Here is a 20,921-nt window from a genome sequence, read left to right as displayed (position 1 = left end):
AGTACCTACCCATTATCCCGACTCTCTGTCACCTTTCGACACCCAGATCCCTCTGTACCGCAGCATTTTGTAGTATTTCTCCATTCAAATAATATTTTGCTTTTTGATTTTTCCTCCCAAAGTGGATGACTTCACATTTTCCCACATTATATTCCATCTGCCAAATTTTTGCCCATTCCCTTAATCTGTCAATATCCCTTTGCAGACACTTTGTGTCCTCATCGCGACTTGCTTTTCCACCTATCTTCGTATCATCAGCAAATTTGGCCACAAGACACTCTGTTCCTTCATCCAAGTCATTGATATATATTGTAAATAGTTGAGGCCCCAGCACTGAGCCCTGCGGCACCCCACTAGTTACAGATTGCCATTTTGAAAATGACCCTTTTATCCCGACTCTTTGTTTTCTGTTAGTTAGCCAATCCTCTATCCATTCCAGTATATTACCCCCAACACCATGAGCTCTTATCTTGTGCAGTAATCTTTTATGTGGCACCTTATCGAATGCCTTTTGGAAATCCAAATACACTGCATCCGTTACTTCCTCAAAGAACTCTAATAAATTTGTCAGACACGATTTCCCCTTCATAAAACCATGTTGACTCTCCTTGATTGTATTATGAGTCTCCAAATGTCCTGCTACTACTTCCTTAATAATGGATTCTAGCATTTTCCCAATGACAGATGTTAGGCTAACTGGTCTATAGTTACCTGCTTTCTGTCTCACTCCCTTCTTGAATAGGGGTGTTACGTTTGCGGTTTTCCAATCCGCTGGGACCTTTCCAGAATCTAGTGAATTCTGGAAAATTACAACCAACTTTATTTGAACGTTTTATGATGAATCAAACCTTCAACCCATTCCACACTGTAACGTTTTAAACTAATGTTATGTGCCATACAGAGAGAAGAGAAAGAACGAATTTGAGTCCTACCTCCGTCGAATGATAAACCGTTTTAATAAGGACCTGCGTATGGACATCCACAAGGTCGGTGCATGTACCCAGGATCGGGCGCTTTGCAATTGAAACTTAGGAAATGTGGACTTTGAGGATATGCCAAAGGCTCGATCAGTAAATGCTGGACCCAATGGGGGGGACCAGCCTTACAGAGCAGGGAGGCGTCAGGAACAGTTGCCAGCTGGGCTGAGTTAACTGACCTCTGGGGAACGAACAGTAGAGATACTTCAGTGGATTAAGCCAGGTTTCCTGCTTCCGATCGCCATCCAGTGACTCCCGCTTGAATGTGTGTGTGTCCGAGTATTGGTCGTATTAGGCTGTGATGCCATTTATAGTTGAATAGCCTGCCAGACACTCCCTATTTAGGCTCATACATGAAGAACAAGGATGTGAGGGATTGTCGGGCTGATGTTGCCCATGGATCGTGTATCCCAGCAAGAGGCAGCACCTTCAGGAGGGGAGAGGGGGAACCTCTCTTTAAGATGCTGACTGACCCAATCTATCAGCCGTGGCTTGGTGGGTTAGCTCTCTCATCTCTGATTCAGAAGGTCGTGGGTTTGAGCCCCACTCCAGAGACTTGAGCACATAATCCAAGCCGACACTCCCAATGCCACTACTGAGGGAGTGCTGCACTGTCAGAGGTGCCATCTTTTGGATGAGACGTTAAACTGAGGCCCCATCTGCCCTTTCATAGGAACAGGAGTAGGCCATTCAGTCCCTCGTGCCTGCTCCGCCATTTGATAGGATCATGGCTGATCTGTGATCTAACTCCATATACCTGCCTTTGGCCCATATCCCTTAATACCTTTGGTTGCCAAAAAGCTATCTATCTCAGATTTAAATTTAGCAATTGAGCTAGTATCAATTGCCTTTTGCGGAAGAGAGTTCCAAACTTCTACCACCCTTTGTGTGTAGAAATGTTTTCTAATCTCGCTCCTGAAAGGTCTGGCTCTAATTTTTAGACTGTGCCCCCTACTCCTAAAATCCCCAACCAGCGGAAATAGTTTCTCTCTATCCACCCTATCCGTTCCCCTTAATATCTTATAAACTTCGATCAGATCACCCCTTAACCTTCGAAACTCCAGAGAATACAACCCCAATTTGTGTAATCTCTCCTCGTAACTTAACCCTTGAAGTCCGGGTATCATTCTAGTAAACCTACGCTGCACTCCCTCCAAGGCCAATATGTCCTTCCGAAGGTGCGGTGCCCAGAACTGCTCACAGTACTCCAGGTGCGGTCTAACCAGGGTTTTGTATAGCTGCAGCATAACTTCTGCCCCCTTGTACTCTAGTCCTCTAGATATAAAGGCCAGCATTCCATTAGCCTTATTGATTATTTTCTGCACCTGTTCATGACACTTCAATGATCGATGTACCTGAACCCCTAAGTCCCTTTGGACATCCACTCTTTTTAACTTTTTACCATTTAGAAAGTACCCTGTTCTATCCCTTTTTGGTTCAAAGTGGATGACCTCACATTTGTCTGCATTGAATTCCATTTGCCACAGTTTTGCCCATTCACCTAATCTATCAATATCGCTTTGTAATTTTATGTTTTCATCTACAATGCTTACAATGCCACCAATCTTTGTGTCATCAGCAATGTATGTAAAAGATGTAAAAGATCCCATGGCCACTATTTTGAAGAAGAGCAGGGGGAGTTCTCCCCGGTGTCCTGGGGCCAATACTTATCCCTCAACCAACATCACTAAAAACAGATTATCTGGTCATTTATTTCATCGCTGTTTGTGGGATCTTGCTTTGCGCAAATTGGCTGCCGCGTTTCCCTACATTTCAAAAGTACCTCGTTAGCTGTGAAGGGCTTTGGGGTGTCCTGAGGTTATGAAAGACGCTTTATAAAGGCAAGTCCTTGCTTTCACTGTACACCTATTGCTGTTTTTTTTGACCTCTGAGTTTTTACTGTTTCCTCTTCTGCAGGTGCACCTTCTGTGTCTGTTGGCCAACGGTTTGTTCAGGAACAGGACCTGCTGTGAGCCGGAGCTACGGGCTGCGGCTCTGTCCCTGGTACCCGCCGAATTCGCCACGGTGCCAGCTGGCTGCGTGGACATTCCGTACGTCTCAAACCTGCTCAAGTGGTAAGCAGCCGAGTCTCTCCTTCCCCCCCCCCCCCCCTGCTTCAAGGTCCTCTGCCTCGAATCCCCGCTCGTCCTCGGTCTGCCCACTCTGAGCACCCTCTCGGTGTACTTACGGCCGCTGGCCCCTCTGCTCCTCCAGCACCCTGTCACTGCTCACCCCCACCGCGTTGTCAACGGGCCTCTAACTCCACTCCTTCCAACTTCCCACCTCTAACAACAAATACTTGCATTTATACAGCGTCTTTAACATCGTAAAAACGTCCCAAGGCGCTTCACAGGAGCGTTAATCAGATAAAAGCACCTTCGGAAGGACATATTGGCCTTGGAGGGAGCGCAGCGTAGGTTTACTGGAATGATACCCGGACTTCAAGGGTTAAGTTACGAGGAAAAGTTACACAAATTGGGGTTGTATTCTCCAGAGTTTCGAAGGTTAAGGGGTGATCTGATCGAAGTTTATAAGATATTAAGGGGAACAGATAGGGTGGATAGAGAGAAACTATTTCCGCTGGTTGGGGATTCTAGGAGTAGGGGGCACAGTCTAAAAATTAGAGCCAGACCTTTCAGGAGCGAGATTAGAAAACATTTCTACACACAAAGGGTGGTAGAAGTTTGGAACTCTCTTCCGCAAACGGCAATTGATACTAGCTCAATTGCTAAATTTAAATCTGAGATAGATAGCTTTTTGGGCCAAAGGCAGGTATATAGAGCTAGATCACAGATCAGCCATGATCTTATCAAATGGCGGAGCAGGCACGAGGGGCTGAATGGCCTACTCCTGTTCCTATGTAAAATTTGACACTGAGCCACATCATGAGATGTTAGGACAGGTGACCATAGGAACATAGGCTCATTGAAACGTATAAGATTCTGAGGGGGCTTGATAGGGTCGATGCTGAGAGGATGTTTCCCTTGGCTGGAGAGTCTAGAATGAGGGGGCATAGTCTCAGGATAAGGGGCCGGCCATTTAGAGTCATAGAGTTATACAGCACGGATAGAGGCCCTTCGGCCCATCGTGTCCGCGCCAGCTAAGACTGAGATGAGGAGGAATTTCTTCACTCAGAGGGTTGTGAATCTTTGGAATTCTCTACGCCAGAGGGCTGTGGATGCTGAGTCGTTGAGTATATTCAAAACCGAGATCGATAGATTTTTGGAGTCTAAGGGAATCAAGGGATATGGGGATCGGGCGGGAAAGTGGAGTTGAGGTTGAAGATCAGCCATGATCTGATTGAATGGCGGAGCCGGTTCGAGGGGCCGAATGGCCTGCTCCTGCTCCCATTTCTTACGTTCTTATGTCGGAGAGGTTTAAGGAACGACTTAAAGGAGGAGAGAGAGGCAGAGAGGTTGAGGGAGTGCTGAAAGGCTGCGGTTGCGGGGGGGTTTAGTTGAAATTTTGAAGACTGAGATCGATAAATTATTGTTGGGTGAGGGTGTTAAGGGATATGGAGCACAGGCGGGTAAGCTGAGTTACAGATCAGCTACAATCCGATAGATGGCTTGAGGGACTGAATGGCCGACTCCTTGACTAGGTGACCAGAAATACATGCCGTACTCCTCATGGTGTCTGGACAGTGCCTTATACAGCATCCACCTTTTCATTTGTGCTCCGTCCCTCTGATAATGCAGCTCAGTATCTGTTGTCACCCAGCTCACCATTAATTCAGTCTCTGTTTGCGTTTCCAGGTTTGTGTCAGCCTTTGAGATTGACCACTCCCTCCCCAAGGACGAGGCGGAGACCCTGTTCACGGTGCTGGAGAGGAGATTTAACAGCCACACTGCGAGGAGCGAGGAAGAAATGGTTCACGTGCGTATTCCACGTGTGACCAGCTACGGTGTAGCTCAGATTTCGCTAAAGGGTAGAGCTGTCTGCGCTCTACCCCGACAGCGTGCCGTAGCCCCGAGCTAAGGAGAGCACCCTCTGCCCCCCTCCCCCCCATTCCTGTCCCGTTTCTCCCCCAATCCTGCCGCCCCCCCCCCCCCCCCCGTCCCGTGGCCTCTCTGAGTGAGATTACCGATTCAGTGCAGGATTAGGGGCAGTGGTGTGCTGTGGGACCATGCACACGGCCAAACTCATTTCATGCGGGAGCCTTACTGCCAACAGAGAGAGGAGTTTTGTCATATAACTCCTGATTGCAGTGATTTAGGATGTGAAACTCACTGATTGTAATTTATTGACGTAATATATTTCGTGACTCAGGCCTCCTGCTCCAACGCTCAGATTGGTTCATTATAGGATTCTGTCTGGTTGCTTTGGGTCGGTGATTCTACTGCTTCTGAACCAGATACCAGGAGAAAAGTAAAACCGAGCACAATGTTCCTGCACCCTGGCCACGTAACCCGCCCCTCCCCCGTCACGCCCGCCCCTCCCCCGCCACGCTGGGCCCTCCCCCCCTCTTAGATCCCTCCCCACCTCTTCCCCAATCTCTCTCGCTGTCGCTGTCTCTGTCTCTCTCTGTCTCTCTCTCGCTCTCTCTGTCTCTGTCTCTCTCTCTCTCTCTGTCTCTCTCTTTCTCTCTCTCTGTGTCTCTCTCTCTCTCTCTCTGTGTCTCTCTCTCTCTCTCTCTGTCTCTGTCTCTCTCTCTCTCTGTCTCTCTCTCTCTCTCGCTGTCTCTGTCTCTCTCGCTGTCTCTGTCTCTGTCTCTCTCTCTCTCTGTCTCTCTCTCTCTCTCGCTGTCTCTGTCTCTCTCGCTGTCTCTGTCTCTCTCTCTCGCTGTCTCTCTCGCTGTCTCTCTCGCTGTCTCTCTCGCTGTCTCTCTCGCTGTCTCTCTCGCTGTCTCTCGCTGTCTCTCTCGCTGTCTCTCTCGCTGTCTCTCTCGCTGTCTCTCTCTCTCTCGCTGTCTCTCTCTCTCTCGCTGTCTCTCTCTCTCTCGCTGTCTCTCTCTCTCTCGCTGTCTCTCTCTCTCTCGCTGTCTCTCTCGCTGTCTCTCTCGCTGTCTCTCTCTCTGTCTCTCTCTCTGTCTCTCTCTCTGTCTGTCTCTCTGTCTGTCTCTCTGTCTGTCTCTCTGTCTGTCTCTCGCTGTCTCTCTCGCTGTCTCTCTCGCTGTCTCTCTCGCTGTCTCTCTCGCTGTCTCTCTCGCTGTCTCTCTCGCTGTCTCTCTCGCTGTCTCTCTCGCTGTCTCTCTCGCTGTCTCTCTCGCTGTCTCTCTCGCTGTCTGTCTCGCTGTCTGTCTCTCGCTGTCTCTCTCTCTCGCTGTCTGTCTCTCTCTCACCTCCACCTTTCCTGCTAACCGAAACCTCCGTTCCCCTCACTCCACCCGAGTGTGACATTCCTCCATTTCCAGCCCCAAAAGACACTTAGCAGAAAAAGAGATGGAGATAGTTTCCTTTTAATTTTTGTTCATGAGGCACTTCAAGGAAATACTGGGGAGAAATGACATCACAGCTGATGTAAACAATGAAAGGAATTGGACTGTTAAAGATTTTGTAACTTTCCGTTATTTTTACGCCCCTTGTCTTCTATATATTTCAATGGTTGCGACTTTACTTTTGATCCTGATTTTGTTTTAACAGCTATTTCTGATCACCCTCCGAAGTCTACCCTTGGTTTCTCGTCTCGTGATTTCGTTTCAACCCGTTCCATTTAAAGAAAGTTCAAAAGTGGTAAGAAACCTCACCTCAATTATCATTTTTTTCTTTAGTTCACATTTTTATTCTTTGGCTTCCGAGGAACATAGGAACAGGAGGAGGCCATTCAGCCCCTCAAGCCTGCGCTGCCATTCATTTAGATTGTGGCTGATTTGCATCTTAACTCCATTTACCCGCCTTTGCTCCGTATCCCTCGATACCCTTACCCAATAAAAATCGATCAATCTCAGCTTTGAAATTTTCAATTGACCCCCCCCAGCCTCAACAGCCTTTTTGGGGGAGAGAGTTCCAGATTTCCACTCCCCTTTGTGTGAAGAAGTGCTTCCTGACATCACCCCTGAACGGCCTGGCTCTAATTTTAAGGTTCTGCCCCCTTGTTCTGGACTCCCCCCACCAGAGGAAATAGTTTCTCTCCATCGACCCTATCGAATCCTTTAATCATCTTAAACACCTCAATTAGATCACCCCTTAATCTTCTATACTTGAGGGAATACAAGCCCAGTCTGTGCAACCTGTCCTCATAATTTAACCCTTTTAGCCCCGGTATCATTCTGGTGAATCTGCGCTGCACCCCCTCCCAGGCCAATCTATCCTTCCTGAGATGCGGGGCCCAGAACTGAACGCAGTCTCTCCAGATGGGGTCTGATCAGGGCTCTGCACAGCTGAAGCATCACTTCACCCCTTTGTATTCCATCCCCTTGAGATAAAGGCCAACTTTCCATTAGCCTTTCTAATTATTTTTTCTAACTCTTCTCCAGGTCCCTGGCAGTGCATTAACTTCGCAGTCGGCTGGGTGCTGGCAGTGATGACCCACGTCTGAGCTTGATCTCCCCTCCTGTCCTTGCAGGATTACAGACCCGTGAGGCCCGATCGCTCCCTGGCACCTCCAGCACCCATTCTTCCTGTGCGACGGTGAGGGTCAGTGGGCTATTCCACTGTGGAAGACATCACCGCCGAGCCCAATCCCGTCCTCGGCCGATGCCTGCCAGCCACGCTGTAGCAGGATCTGCCAGACCCCCATTGGAAGCCCAAAGCCTGACCAACTCTGACTCCGCCTCCCCTCTCCATGCCTTGACTTGCTGACCCCGATCACTGTGTCTCTCCAGTGGCATAGATCAACCTACACAGCACAGAGTGGGGATGGAACTGGGGCCAGCGAATTTATTTTGAGATCCCCCTCTTTAATCCCCTCCATGGTTATGCCCCGGTCCTCCCTTATATAGAAATTACAGCTCAGAAACAGGCCATTCGGCCCAACTGGTCTATGCCGGTGGTTATGCTCCACACGAGCCTATATGTTGTACCTCAGCAATCACCTCCAGTCTTGCACCCCCAACATGAACCCTCCTCTTCTGCAACATCAGGCCACTCTTCGCCCCGCTTCACCATCTGCGGGAGGCCAGTCTATCTGCTGCCCGGTCTGAAGATCCCTCCCTGAACCTTCGCCCTATGGCACCACTTCCTGCTTTCAGAAGCCCCCTATAAACCAATCTCTTTGGGTATTCTTTGAAAAGAAGGAAAGAAGTTGCATTTCTACTGCGCCTTTCACAACCTCAGGACGTCCCAAAGCGCTTTACAGCCAATGAAGTACTTTTGAAGCGTAGTCACTGTTGTGATGTAGGGAAACGCGGCAGCCAATTTGCGCACAGCAAGATCCCACAAACGGCAATGAGATAAATAACCAGGTCATCTGTCTTAGGTGTTGGTTGAGGGGTAAATAGTACTGCACTGGGGGTGTCAGCCTGGATTCTGTGTTCAAGTCTCTGGAGTGGGGCTCGAACCCACGACCTGCTGACTCCGAGGCGGGAGTGCTGCCCACTGAGCCATGACTGACACCTTTTTGCCAATCTGCTGCTAATTCCACATCAGTTTTCCCTCTCCCTGAAACGTGCTCTGAGATAGTTCCCTCTATTTGAGGAACACTGTAGAAATGTTTTGTTGATGTTGTACTTGGGTTCCTCCTAGTCTGGCAGTGCCAACATCCGTGTCACAGGAAAATAGGAACAGGTGGAGGCCATTCAGCCCCTCGAGCCTGTTCTGCCATTCAATGAGATCATGGCTGATCTGTGACCTAGCTCCATATCCCTTAATACCCTGAGCTAGCAAAAATCTATCGCTCTCAGATTTAAAATGATTAATTAGGAACATAGGAACAGGAGTAGGCCATTCAGCCCCTCGTGCCTGCTCCGCCATTTGATAAGATCATGGCTGATCTGTGATCTAACTCCATATACCTGCCTTTGGCCCATATCCCTTGATACCTTTGGTTGCCAAAAAGCTATCTATCTCACATTTAAATTTCGCAATTGAGCTAGTATCAATTGCCGTTTGCGGAAGAGAGTTCCAAACTTCTACCACCCTTTGTGTGTAGAAATGTTTTCTAATCTCGCTCCTGAAAGGTCTGGCTCTAATTTTTAGACTGTGCCCCCTACTCCTAGAATCCCCAACCAGCGGAAATAGTTTCTCTCTATCCACCCTATCCGTTCCCCTTAATATCTTATAAACTTCGATCAGCATCTACTGCTTTATGTGGGAGAGAGTTCTGCACTTCTACCACCCTTTGTGTAAAGAAGTGTTTCCTTATTTCTCTCCTGAACGGCCTGGCTCTGATCTTAAGATTATGTCCCCTTGTCCTAGACATCCCCACCAGCGGAAAAAGTTTCTCTCTATCTCCTGCTCTCAAGGCACAAGCCTGCTTATCACACAATGCCCCACCAGCCATCAGATAGAAAACTCGCCCCAAACTTTGCTATAAAACTCAAATTCTGGTATAGAAACAGAAAATGCTGGAAAACACTCAACAGGTCGGGCAGCATCTGTGGAGAGAGAAGCAGAGTTAACGTTTCAGGTCGATGACCCTTCATCTGAACCGGAAGAAGTTAGACATTTAACCGTTTATAAGCAGGTTCAGAGCCAGGGAGGACAAAAGGGGGAAAGGTCAGTGATCGGGTGGAGGGCTGGAGTGATTCAATGACAAAAGGGATGATGGTGAAAGGCAAAAAAAACGGTGGTAATGGGTCAAGTAAAGAAACAAAAGATGGTTCCAGAGGAGGTGTAAACGGTAACAGCAGAGTGGGAGGGAAACCTGCGAAATCTGGCAAAGAGGAGAAGGCTCCTGCGGCCCGGGAATGTGGCGGAGAAAGGTGGGTAGGCCCCAGGGATGCGGACCCCCAACCCCCACCAGCCGTGTACCCGTAGGGGATTCACCCCAAGCACCAGCTCGCACCTCCCCCACTCCCAGCACCTGCTGTCCAAGGCAAAAATGGGAGCGATGGTTAAGGCCTAAAGTTGTTAAACTCAAGTTGTGCCGGTGCTAGAACTCGAACCCATGACCGTTGAGTTGTGAAATGTGCACCTGAACTTGTTCCCGGCTCTAAATCTTAAACTTGGTTTTCTTTAGGACAAGAAGACCACGAGAGGAAGGAAATCCAAAGACAGCTCCCGGCAAACTCTTAATTCAGCATCCAACACTAAACCCAAGTCTGCGTCCAGGAAAGGAGCAAAGGAGAACGCAGTGATTAAACCAGAGGAAGACCAGGATCGCTGGGTGAAGACTTCGACTGCTGATGAAGAAGATGAGCCACTACAGATATCCGAAAGGATCCAGGCGGAAGGTACGAACAAGCGAAGGAACAGACGAGAGAAAAATAAAAATGTTAAAAGTCTTGATGGAGCTTCTGATGAATCTAGATTTGAGGATGAAGAGCGCCCAGTGGCCAAAAAAACAGACCCTCCGAGACCAAAGAATGACCGTCGACGGAGAGTAGCCTCCAAAGTATCTTACAAGGAGGAGGATATTGAAGAAGACGATGACAGTGATTCTGATTTTGAAGTCGTCAATGATTCTGCTGATTCCAGCAATTACTCGGGTGAAGATAACTGGGGTGCTCCCCGGGGCAAGGGGAACCGTTCCCGAGCGAAGCCTAGCAGAGGAAGGCAGACGGCCCAAGGAAACAGCAAGGGTGTGACCTTGAAGGCGCCAAAGTGCGAGAAAGGCCCAGAGGACAGTGAGGAAGAGAACTTCGAGAACGACTCGGGGAAAACCAACCCAGCAAAGAGGAGGTCCTCACAATGCAACAAGACCAAAGACGATAGCAGCAATGAAAGCATGAGGTTGGTGGGCGAAGGGTCTCCATCTTCGAACGGTTCAGATCATTGGATTGAGGTTTACGCGGAGGCAGAGAAGAAATGGGTTTCCGTTGACTGCGTACGCAACACTCTGAATCATCCCGAACTCTGCGTGAAGTACGCTTCCAAACCACTCTCGTACATCATCGGCTTCGACAACGAGAGTTGCTTGAGAGACGTTACCCAGAGGTACGACGCAGCTTGGATGACCGCCACCAGGAAGCGCCGCATCGACCCTGGCTGGTGGGATAAGACTTTGGCAGCGTTCAAAAGCAGCTGCACGGAGAGACAGAAGGAGGAAGACATGGAGGTACGTGTCAGCCGAGGAGAGACACTTGATTGCCCTCCCGGTGACTCCTTTGGGAAGCACGTCACTCGCTGTAGGTACCGAGCCGTTCAGAACAGATTCGATCGCTGGTCTGCTCTGATAAATTAGAGCTCGGCCGTTCAGGAGTGAAATCAGGAAGCGCTTTTTTTTACACAAAGGGGAGTGGAAATTTGGAACTTGCTCCACCCCAAAAGGCTGTGGATGCTGAGGGTCAATAGGAGCTTTCAGGACTGAGATCGATAGATTTTTATTGGGTGAGGGTATCGACGGATACGGAGCAAAGGCGGGTAAATGGAACTGAGGCACAGATCAGCCGTGATCTAATTGAACGGCGGAACAGGCCTGAGGGGCCGAATGGCCTTTTTATTCATTCATGGGATGTGGGCGTCGCTGGCTAGGCCGGCATTTATTGCCCATCCCTAATTGCCCCTTGAGAAGGTGGTGGTGAGCCGCCTTCTTGAACCGCTGCAGTCCGTGTGGTGAAGGTTCTCCCACAGTGCTGTTAGGAAGGGAGTTCCAGGATTTTGACCCTGTTATGTTCCTAAGAGCTGAGCCATCTTGGGATCCAGCCAAATAGGTTTTTAATCGGATACGCTAGTGTTGTGGTTATGTTACTGGGCTAGCAATCCAGAGGCCTGGACTAATAACCCAGAGAACTTGAGTTCAAATCCTACCAGGGCAGTTTGAGAATTTGATTTCAATAAAAAAAAAACTGGCAATAAAAAGCTGGTGTCAGTAAAAGTGACCATGAAGCTGTCGGATTGTTGTAAAAACCCACTGGTTCACTAATATTCTTTAGGGAAGGAAACCTGCCGTCCTTACCCAGTCTGGGCCTGTATATGACTCCCCAAAGCCATTCCACCGTCTACAAGGCACAAGTCAGGAGTGTGATGGAATACTCTCCACTTGCCTGGATGAGTGCAGCTCCAACAACACTCAAGAAGCTCGACACCATCAAGGACAAAGCAGCCCGCTTGATTGGCACCCCATCCACCACCCTAAACATTCACTCCCTTCACCACCAGCGCACTGTGGCTGCAGTGTGTACCATCCACAGGATGCACTGCAGCAACTCGCCAAGGCTTCTTCGACAGCACCTCCCAAACTCGCGACCTCTACCACCTAGAAGGATAAGGGCAGCAGGCACATGGGAACAACACCACCTGCACGTTCCCCTCCAAGTCACACGCCACCCTGACTTGGAAATATATCGCCGTTCCTTCATCGTCGCTGGGTCAAAATCCTGGAACTCCCTTCCTAACAGCACTGTGGGAGAACCGACACCACACGGACTGCAGCGGTTCAAGAAGGCGGCTCACCACCACCTTCTCAAGGGCAATTAGGGATGGGCAATAAATGCCGGCCTTGCCAGCGACGCCAACATCCCATGAACGAATAAAAAAAAAAGTCCCACACCAACGTGGTTGACTCTTAACTGCCCTCTGAAATGGCCCAGCAAACCCCACAGTTGTATCAAATCCACCTTCTCGGGGGCAACTAGGGAAGGGCAAGAAATGCCAGCCTTGCCAGCGACGCCCAAAACCCGAGAACAAATTTTTTAATAAATCAAGGAATCTAAGTGAAGGGCCAAGGCTCAAAATGCAAAAACACTCGAGCTGGTAAGAGTAGGCGAGAAGATGAGGCAAAATCAAGGCATGTTATAACACCAAGCTGGGGTTTTAAAAGTCTGCAGATTGTACGAGGAAGGAGAGACTGAGGGAGGGGAGGGGAGGAATTCCAGCCTTGAGGCTCTAGGAAAGAGTGAGTGAGAGTAGGAGACGGTGCGAAGAGTCTTAATCTCAGCACAGTGCGGAAGAGGGGGAGGAGTGTGTAAGACCGACAAGAGAGGAGAGTTCAGAGGAGCAGCGACTAGTCCAGTACCAGCAACCTCCCCACCGAGGCTGCAAAAAGAAGTTACCTTAAAATCGCAGCTGGAAGAATATATTTGAAGTGGTGGGTAGATGGTTTGAGACAGTCTGTGGTGCAAATACCTCATCACGAGATGGAGTTGGTGGTTAACTGAGAGGTTGTAACTTTCAGTAGAGGTGAGAAGGCTGGGGCTCTTTTCTCTAGAAAAGAGAAGACTGAGGGGTGACCTGATAGAGGTCTTTAAAATTATGAAGGGGTTTGATAGGGTAGATGTCGAGATGTTTCCACTTGTGGGGGAGACCAGAACTAGAGGCCATAAATAAGAAATAGGAGCAGGAGTAGGCCAATCGGCCCCTCGAGCCTGCTCCGCCATTCAATAAGATCATGGCTGATCTGATCCTAACCTCAAATCTAAATTCATGTCCAATTTCCTGCCCGCTCCCCGTAACCCAAATATAAGATAGTCACTAATAAATCCAATAGGGAATTCAGGAGAAACTTCTTTCCCCAGAGAGTGGTGAGAATGTGGAACTCACTACCACAAGGAGTAGTTGAGGTGAATAGTGTAGATACATTTAAGGGGAAGCTGGATAAACACATGAGGGAGAAAGGAATAGAAGGATACGCTGATAGGGTGAGATGAAGTAGGGAGGGAGGAGGCTTGTGTGGAGCATAAACACCGGGATAGACCTGTTGGGCCGAATGGCCTGTTTCTGTGCTGTAAATTCTGTGTAATTTAGTTTTTCTTTTGTTTTATTTCCCAGCTTCAGACCAAGTTGCTCGATCGGCCATTACCCACAACTGTGGCCGAGTATAAAAGCCACCCGCTTTATGTGCTGAAAAGGCATCTGTTGAAATACGAGGCTCTGTATCCCTCAACAGCGTCAATCCTGGGCTACTGCAAAACGGAGGCCGTGTATTCCAGGTGAGGACACTTTCCGACCTAGCTCTTCACAAGGGCCTCTCAAAAATCTGGCATTTTCTTCCCCCAAAAGGCAGTGGATGCTGGCTCAATTCATTCAAAGAGCCGGCACACACATGATGGGCCGAACGGCCTCCTTCTGTGCTGTACGATTCTACGCATTGAAATTTTCAAGACAGATTTAGATAGATTTTTATTAGGTAAGGATATCGATGGATATGAAACGGGTAAATAGGGTTGAGGTACAGATTAGCCGTTGCATGGTGGAACAGGCTCGAGGGGCTGAATGGCCTCCTCCTGTTCCAATGGAGGGTATCACAACTGAGCTCGATCCTATCCTCTTACCAACACCTACATGCTCTCTCCTTCTCCTTCTCTCTCCTCTCTTTTTCAAGCTGAGGTCATCGGATATAGATCAAGAACCAATGGCTGATTTATCGTTTTCCTTCCCTCCCTGACCCAGTTGCGCAGAGACCATTCATGGTGCAGCTGACTGAGAGCAGGAGTTTAACCTAGGACCTATTGGGTCTGTCAGGCCTCCGCCCCACACTGGGCAGTGAATCTGTCAGGCCAAGCCCTCCCGAGCTTCATAATGAGCCGATTGATTTGACATCTCGGATGATAAGTTGAGCAGTCAGTAACACTGCGCACACAAACACAATCCTCACGCAGACAGACGCACGCTACGGACGCAGACACACAGGCGCGCACGCACAGTGGTTTGTCTTCTCGTGCTCTCACCCAAGGGTTGTCCTATTAGGAGAGATGGAGTAGAATGGGCCTGTACTCTCTGGAGTTTAGAAGAATGAGAGGTGATCTCATTGAAACATGTAAGATTATGAGAGGGCTTGACAGGGTAGATGCTGAGAGGTTGTTTCCCCTGGCTGGAGAGTCTAGAACTACGGGGCATAGTCTCAGGATAAGGGGTCGGCCATTTAAGACTGAGATGAGGAGGAATTTCTTCACTCAGAGGGTTGTGAATCTTTGGAATTCTCGACCCCAGAGGGCTGTGGATACTGAGTCATTGAATATATTCAAGGCTGAGATGGATAGATTTTTGGACTCTAGGGATATGGGGATCGGGCAGGAAAGTGGAGTTGAGGTCGAAGATCAGCCACGATCTGATTGAATGGCGGAGCAGGCTCGAGGGGCCGAATGGCCTGCTCCTGCTCCTATTTCTTATGCTCTTATGTTCAATGTGCTGCTTAATGTTTCAGAGACTGCGTGCACCCACTTCATTCCAAGGACATCTGGCTGAAGGAAGCCCGTGTGGTGAGGGATGGAGAGCTGCCCTGCAAGGTACTGTAGATCACGAGAAACTTTCTGCTGTTGAGTTACATGTCGAGTTCAGGTTAGTTTTTTTATTGAGAAACTGGGTGATAGCCTTTAATGGTGGACACCAGCTAGAAGAAAGAAAGAACTCGCATTTATAGAGAGCCTTTAACAACCTCTGGACGTCCCAAAGCGTTTTACAGCCAATGAAGTACTTTTTGAAGTGTAGTCAATGTTGTAAGTAGGGAATCGTGGCAGCCAATTTGCGCACAGCAAGATCCCACAAACAGCAATGTGACCTTTTACGTCCATCTGAGAGGTCAGACGGGGCCTTGGTTTAATGTCTCATCCGAAAGACGGCACCTCTGACAGTGCAGCACTCCCTCAGTACTGGCACTGGGCGTGTCGGCCTGGATTTTGTGCTCAAGTCTCTGGAGTGGGGCTTAGAACCCACGACTTTCTGACTCAGAGACGAGAGGGAGTGCTGCCCGCTGGGCCAGGGCCGACACTTGGCTTTTTATGAAAAACTTATAGAATAGGAGTCGGTATCTTGAGTCTCAATTCCAGCAGTGGGACTGCAGGGGGGAGTAAGAGTGTGTAAGACAGGGGACTGGGAGCTTAGGAGACACAAGAGGGGAAGTACCAAGGAGCGCTGATCAGAGCAGTTTTCAGAAAAGAGAATGAGAAAGAGTGATGGATGGTTGGAGCAGGAAGAAGAATTACCCAGCTGACTGTAAGCTTTTTCTCCACCTTAATGGCTTAAGAACCATTTTATTAAGAGAGACTGCGACTGCCTTGAGCTGCAGATGTGCTTGTTGTAAAAATGGAAACGAAAAGTCCCACTGACCCCCCACCCCCCGCCCGGTACTGTTTGATTCGTTGGTCTCATGGGAAAGAATCTTCCTTCATTCCTTCAGCTCGGTCTGATGGCTTGCTTCTGATTTCCTTTCAGCTTTTATTCCTGAAGGCGTCGGAGTACATGACAAGGTGGGGAGGCGGGGGGTGAGGGTCTGGGGTGAGGGGTGGGGGGCTTGTCCAGCATCTGGCACCTCTCCCCAAGCGGCCCTTCTTCGTGCGTGAGCCCAGATAATCAGTGTTGGCAGGATATTCAACTGTGGGCAGCATCGCAGGCCAGCACATGCCTCTGGATTGCTAGCCCGGTAACGTAACCACTACACTACCCTACCCATTAAATGGCTCCCACGCCCAGTGTCTGACCTGTAATCACCAGCTGTTTGCACTAGTGCTGCTCTAGACAGAACCCAAATCAGTAAGGACAAAATCTATACTTGTAGATTCTTGGCGTCTTTCCATGGTTCAAACTTTCAATCACTTCCCCTAACTCTTGGGGACCTTTTGCTACATTAAAGTGTGTGCGTGTGTATCAATAATATCTATCATGTACGCAAGCAGTGGGATGCTTACCAATGATCCTCCTGTTTTAAAGTCCAGTAGTATCCTGTGCACATTTCGGTCTCTAAGCCTTAGCACTGGTAGCCCACACCTGAGCTCTCTAGATTAACCCTTACACTATCGTACCTGAGCAGCTTGCTCCGTAAAGTTTTCCATAGCCTCGCACTCCCCCCCCCCCCCCCCCCCCCCCGCCTCCCTATCTCTGTAACCTCCTCCAGCCCTATAACCCTCCGAGATCTCTGCGCTCCTCCAATTCTGGCCTCTTGCGCATCCCCGATTTTAATCGCTCCACCATTGGCGGCCGTGCCTTCAGCTGCCTGGGCCCCAAGCTTTAGAATTCCCTCCCTAAACCTCTCCGCCTCTCTCTCCTCCTTTTAAGATGCTCCTTAAAACCGACCTTTTGGACCGAGCTTTTGGTCAGCTGTCCTAACGTGTGCTTATGTGGCTCGGAGTCAGTTTCTTGTCAGATGACCGCTCCTGCAAAGTGCCTTGGGACGTTTTACTTTGCTAAAGGCGCTGTATAAATGGGTGTTGTTGACACACGCCTGCTGACGATTTGATGTATTTTCTCTCCTTTCTCCCTTTACCAGATGGTGAAAAGCCAATCGAACCAAGCACGGAGAGCTCGATTGGCCGATTTGGAAAATCGCGACAAGGGCGACCTTGGGCTGTTTGGACACTGGCAAACCGAGCCGTATCAGCCTCCAGCCGCGATCGGTGGGAAGGTGCGGCTCTCCTGGGTATTCTGAAGCGGGGGGGGTGGGGGGGGCTTGAATCCCTGGTCATTTTTTTTCCTTACCATCAACCTGCTCCCCACCCCCGCGCTGCTTATCTTCACCTCCCCCAACCCGCCCGACCTTTCCATGGGGTGTAAAAAATCGGGAGGGGTGTAAAATGGACATCCGACCCCTTCCTGCCGGGAGGGTTCAGTTAAAATTAACCCCAAACGGGGCCTCGGTTTAACATCTCATCTGAAAGACGGCACCTCCAACAGTGCAGCACTCCCTCAGCACTGGCACTGGGAGTGTCGGCCTAGATTTTGTGCTGTGGAGTGGGGTTTGAACCCACGACCTTCTGACTCAGAGGCGGGAGTGTGCGACCCACAGAGCCACGGCTGACACCAGCCAGCCTAGTGTAGCTGCTTTAGTGCATTGAATGTGGGCTAAACCCAGAGAGGATTGGTGCTTGGATAATGGGATCGTGGGTCTCCTGGCCCAATGTATGAATGCAACAAAGCAAGATACTGAGCCACACAGACCAGGGTCGGTCCCTGGTCCCGGCTGAGTTAGCTGATCTGAGGTGGTTGTACAATTCACCTCCGCACCCTGGGTTAAGGAAGAGGTCAACCAGCCAGGTTTCCTGCTACTTGTCATACCCAGCAACTCCTGCTGGAACGAGTGTCTGGGTGTGTGTGTGTGTGTGTCCAGGTGTGTGTATGTCCGTCCGGGCGTGCGTGTGTGTCCGGGTGTGTGTATGTCCGTCCGGGCGTGCGTGTGTGTCCAGGTGTGTGTATGTCCGTCCGGGCGTGTGTGTGTGTCCGGGTGTGTGTATGTCCGTCCGGGCGTGTGTCCGTGTCCGGGTGTGTGTATGTCCGTCCGGGCGTGTGTGTGTGTCCGGGTGTGTGTATGTCCGTCCGGGCGTGTGTGTCCGGGTGTGTGTGTGTATGTGTGTGTGTCCAGGTGTGTGTATGTCCGTCCGGGCGAGAGTGTGTGTCCGGGTGTGTGTGTGTATGTGTGTCCGGGGTGGGCCGTGTCTGCCCGCCTGTCTCTGTCTGTGTGTGTGCGTATCTGAGAGAATGTCGAGTGAGGATCGGGCTCAGCTGTGATGCCCTCCATGTCAAATAGTTTGGCCGCACTCACTGTCTAGATTCATACCTGAATAACGGTCACTTGGGCAAGCTGTCGGGCAGTGGGTCAGGGAGGGGGGGGGGGTCTTAAATGACACCTGTGGAATCTCGGGAAGAGGCGGAGAGGAGGGGGTGAGGGGGGAGAAGATAAAAGGACTGTGATTAAATGCAGATTCTGACTCTCATCATTCCTTTCGTCTTTAAGATCCCCCGTAATGAATTTGGGAACATCTACCTCTTCCAACCCTCTATGCTTCCTGTAGGCTGCAAGCACCTGAGGGTCCCTAACATCAACCGAGTCGCCCGGAAACTGGGCATCGACTGTGTGCGGGCGGTGACAGGATTCGAATTCCACTCTGGACGTTCGCACCCAGTGTACGTTGTACATTGTGATTAACTGGCAGAGTAACATCGGCAAACTTACTATAAACCTTCTATGGTGATAAAACTGAGGGAAATGGTCTGAATCTTCCAAGTATGTACCAGGAGCGAGGAACCTCATCCGCTGTTTACCAACATGCACTGGAGGCTGGAGAGCTTCCTCGCTACTGGGGTCATAAATACAAGACAGTCGCTAATAAATCCAACACGGAATTCATGAGAAACTTCTTTGGGTAAAGAGTGGTGAGAATGTGGAACTCACTACCACAAGGAGTAGTTGAGGTGAATAGTGTAGATACATTGAAGGGGAAGCTGGATAAACACATGAGGGAGAAAGGAATCGAAGGATATGCTGATAGGGTGAGATGAAGTCGGGAGGGAGGAGGCTCGTGTGGAGCATAAAACCGGAATAAACCTCTTCGGCTAAATGGGTGTTTCTGTGCGGTAAATTCTATGTAACTTTCCTTTCCAAAGTCATCCAATGCCCGTATCCTAACTCGCACCAAGTCCCGTTCACCCATCACCCCCTGTGCTCGCTGACCTACATCGGCTCCCAGTCCGGCAATGCCTCGATTTTTAAAATTCTCATCCTTGTTTTCAAATCTGTCCGTGGCCCTCGCCCCCCTCCCTATCACTGTAACCTCCTCCAGCCCTACAACCCTCCGAGATCTCTGCGCTCCTCCAATTCTGGCCTCTTGCGCATCCCTGATTTCCATCGCTCCACCATTGGCGGCCGTGCCTTCAGCTGCCTAGGCTCTAAGCTCTGGAATTCCCCCCCTAAACCTCTCCGCCTCTCTCTCCTCCTTTAAGACCCACCTCTATGACCAAGCTTTTGGTCACCTGTCCTAATATCTCCTTATGTGGCTCGGTGTCAAGTTTTGTTTGATAATCACTCCTGAGAAGCACCTTGGGATGTTTTACTACGTTAAAGATGCTATATAAATGCAGGTTATTGTTGTAACTGTTCCCAGATTTTGAAAGGGAGATGACCAGGGAATGGGAATCTTCTCTAAATTGTCTCCTTTGCTCCCCCCCCGCCCCTCCCCCCAGAACCGACGGGCACATTGTGTGTGATGAGCACGTGGAGATCTTGCTGGCGGCCTGCGAGGAAGAGGAAGCAGAATTGGAGAGAAAAGAACAAGAGGTGAGACTTTCCTGACCTGGAAACATGGAGGAAGGAGGGAAGGTAATTCTGGGTTAAAGGCTGGGAATTGCGATCAGATCTGCCCTGGCTGGTGGGAGGCAGCTCTTCCCCGCTGACTGTAAGGGTTCGACGTTACATGAGTTGAGCGATCTCAGCCCAATTCCCAATGGGCACAGCCTTACAGCACAAAACTGGCACCAAATCGCCGACCTGCTCTCACACAATCCGAGAGACTGCAGGACGGCCCTGTGGGAAACAGGAATATATACTAGTGCAGTAGAGGGTGCTGCTCTGAGTTTGGAGCTGAGACACATGAAAGGAGCTTTACTCTGTATCTAACCAGTGCTGTACCTGCCCTGGGAGTGTTTGATGGGACAGTGTAGAGGGAGCTTTACTCTGTATCTAACCAGTGCTGTACCTGCCCTGGGAGTGTTTGATGGGACAGTGTAGAGGGAGCTTTACTCTGTATCTAACCAGTGCTGTACCTGCCCTGGGAGTGTTTGATGGGACAGTGTAGAGGGAGCTTTACTCTGTATCTAACCAGTGCTGTACCTGCCCTGGGAGTGTTTGATGGGACAGTGTAGAGGGAGCTTTACTCTGTATCTAACCCGTGCTGTACCTGATTTTGATTTGCTTTATGCTAATCTGGGTCTCTGAAATGTGAGTATTTGACCCCAGCATTAACATCCCTCACCTTGTTAAAAAGAAAAGACATTCCAGAATAAATAGCTATAACCTTTTTAGATTGTTTTTGTCTGTTTTGCTGATTTCTGCTCATTGTGTTTGCTGTGTAGAAGCGGGAGAAACGCGCAGTAGGAAACTGGAAGCTGTTGGTGAAAGGTTTGTTCATCAGGGAAAGACTGAAGGCGCGATTCAGTAGCAAGGTAATCGCTTCAAGCAGTCGCCTTTTTATTCATTTCCCCCACTCCTCGCACCCAAGTTTACTCATAGGAATTGCCAGATGAGAAAAGACCGCGGTCCGTC

At 49.6% G+C, this 20,921-nt stretch overlaps 1 protein-coding gene across 3 annotated transcripts in view; it reads left to right on the top strand.

Moving 5' to 3' along the window:
- xpc (xeroderma pigmentosum, complementation group C) overlaps positions 1-20,921 on the top strand; it is a 43,246-nt gene that overhangs the window by 19,771 nt on the left and 2,554 nt on the right. For all 3 annotated transcript variants that reach the window (XM_067998362.1, XM_067998363.1, XM_067998364.1), the window contains 11 exons: positions 902-986; positions 2,895-3,052; positions 4,733-4,853; positions 6,560-6,649; positions 10,035-11,072; positions 13,724-13,884; positions 15,099-15,180; positions 17,157-17,291; positions 18,618-18,787; positions 19,844-19,937; positions 20,732-20,821. In XM_067998362.1, coding sequence (XP_067854463.1) covers positions 902-986; positions 2,895-3,052; positions 4,733-4,853; positions 6,560-6,649; positions 10,035-11,072; positions 13,724-13,884; positions 15,099-15,180; positions 17,157-17,291; positions 18,618-18,787; positions 19,844-19,937; positions 20,732-20,821 — 2,224 coding nt within the window. The remainder of the gene's footprint in view (positions 1-901; positions 987-2,894; positions 3,053-4,732; positions 4,854-6,559; positions 6,650-10,034; positions 11,073-13,723; positions 13,885-15,098; positions 15,181-17,156; positions 17,292-18,617; positions 18,788-19,843; positions 19,938-20,731; positions 20,822-20,921) is intronic.

This window comes from Heptranchias perlo, chromosome 17 (genome assembly GCF_035084215.1).
Source record: "Heptranchias perlo isolate sHepPer1 chromosome 17, sHepPer1.hap1, whole genome shotgun sequence".
NCBI lineage: Eukaryota > Metazoa > Chordata > Chondrichthyes > Hexanchiformes > Hexanchidae > Heptranchias > Heptranchias perlo.
Note: the sequence above shows the minus strand (reverse complement) of the source record. Positions and strands in the feature narration are given on the sequence as shown.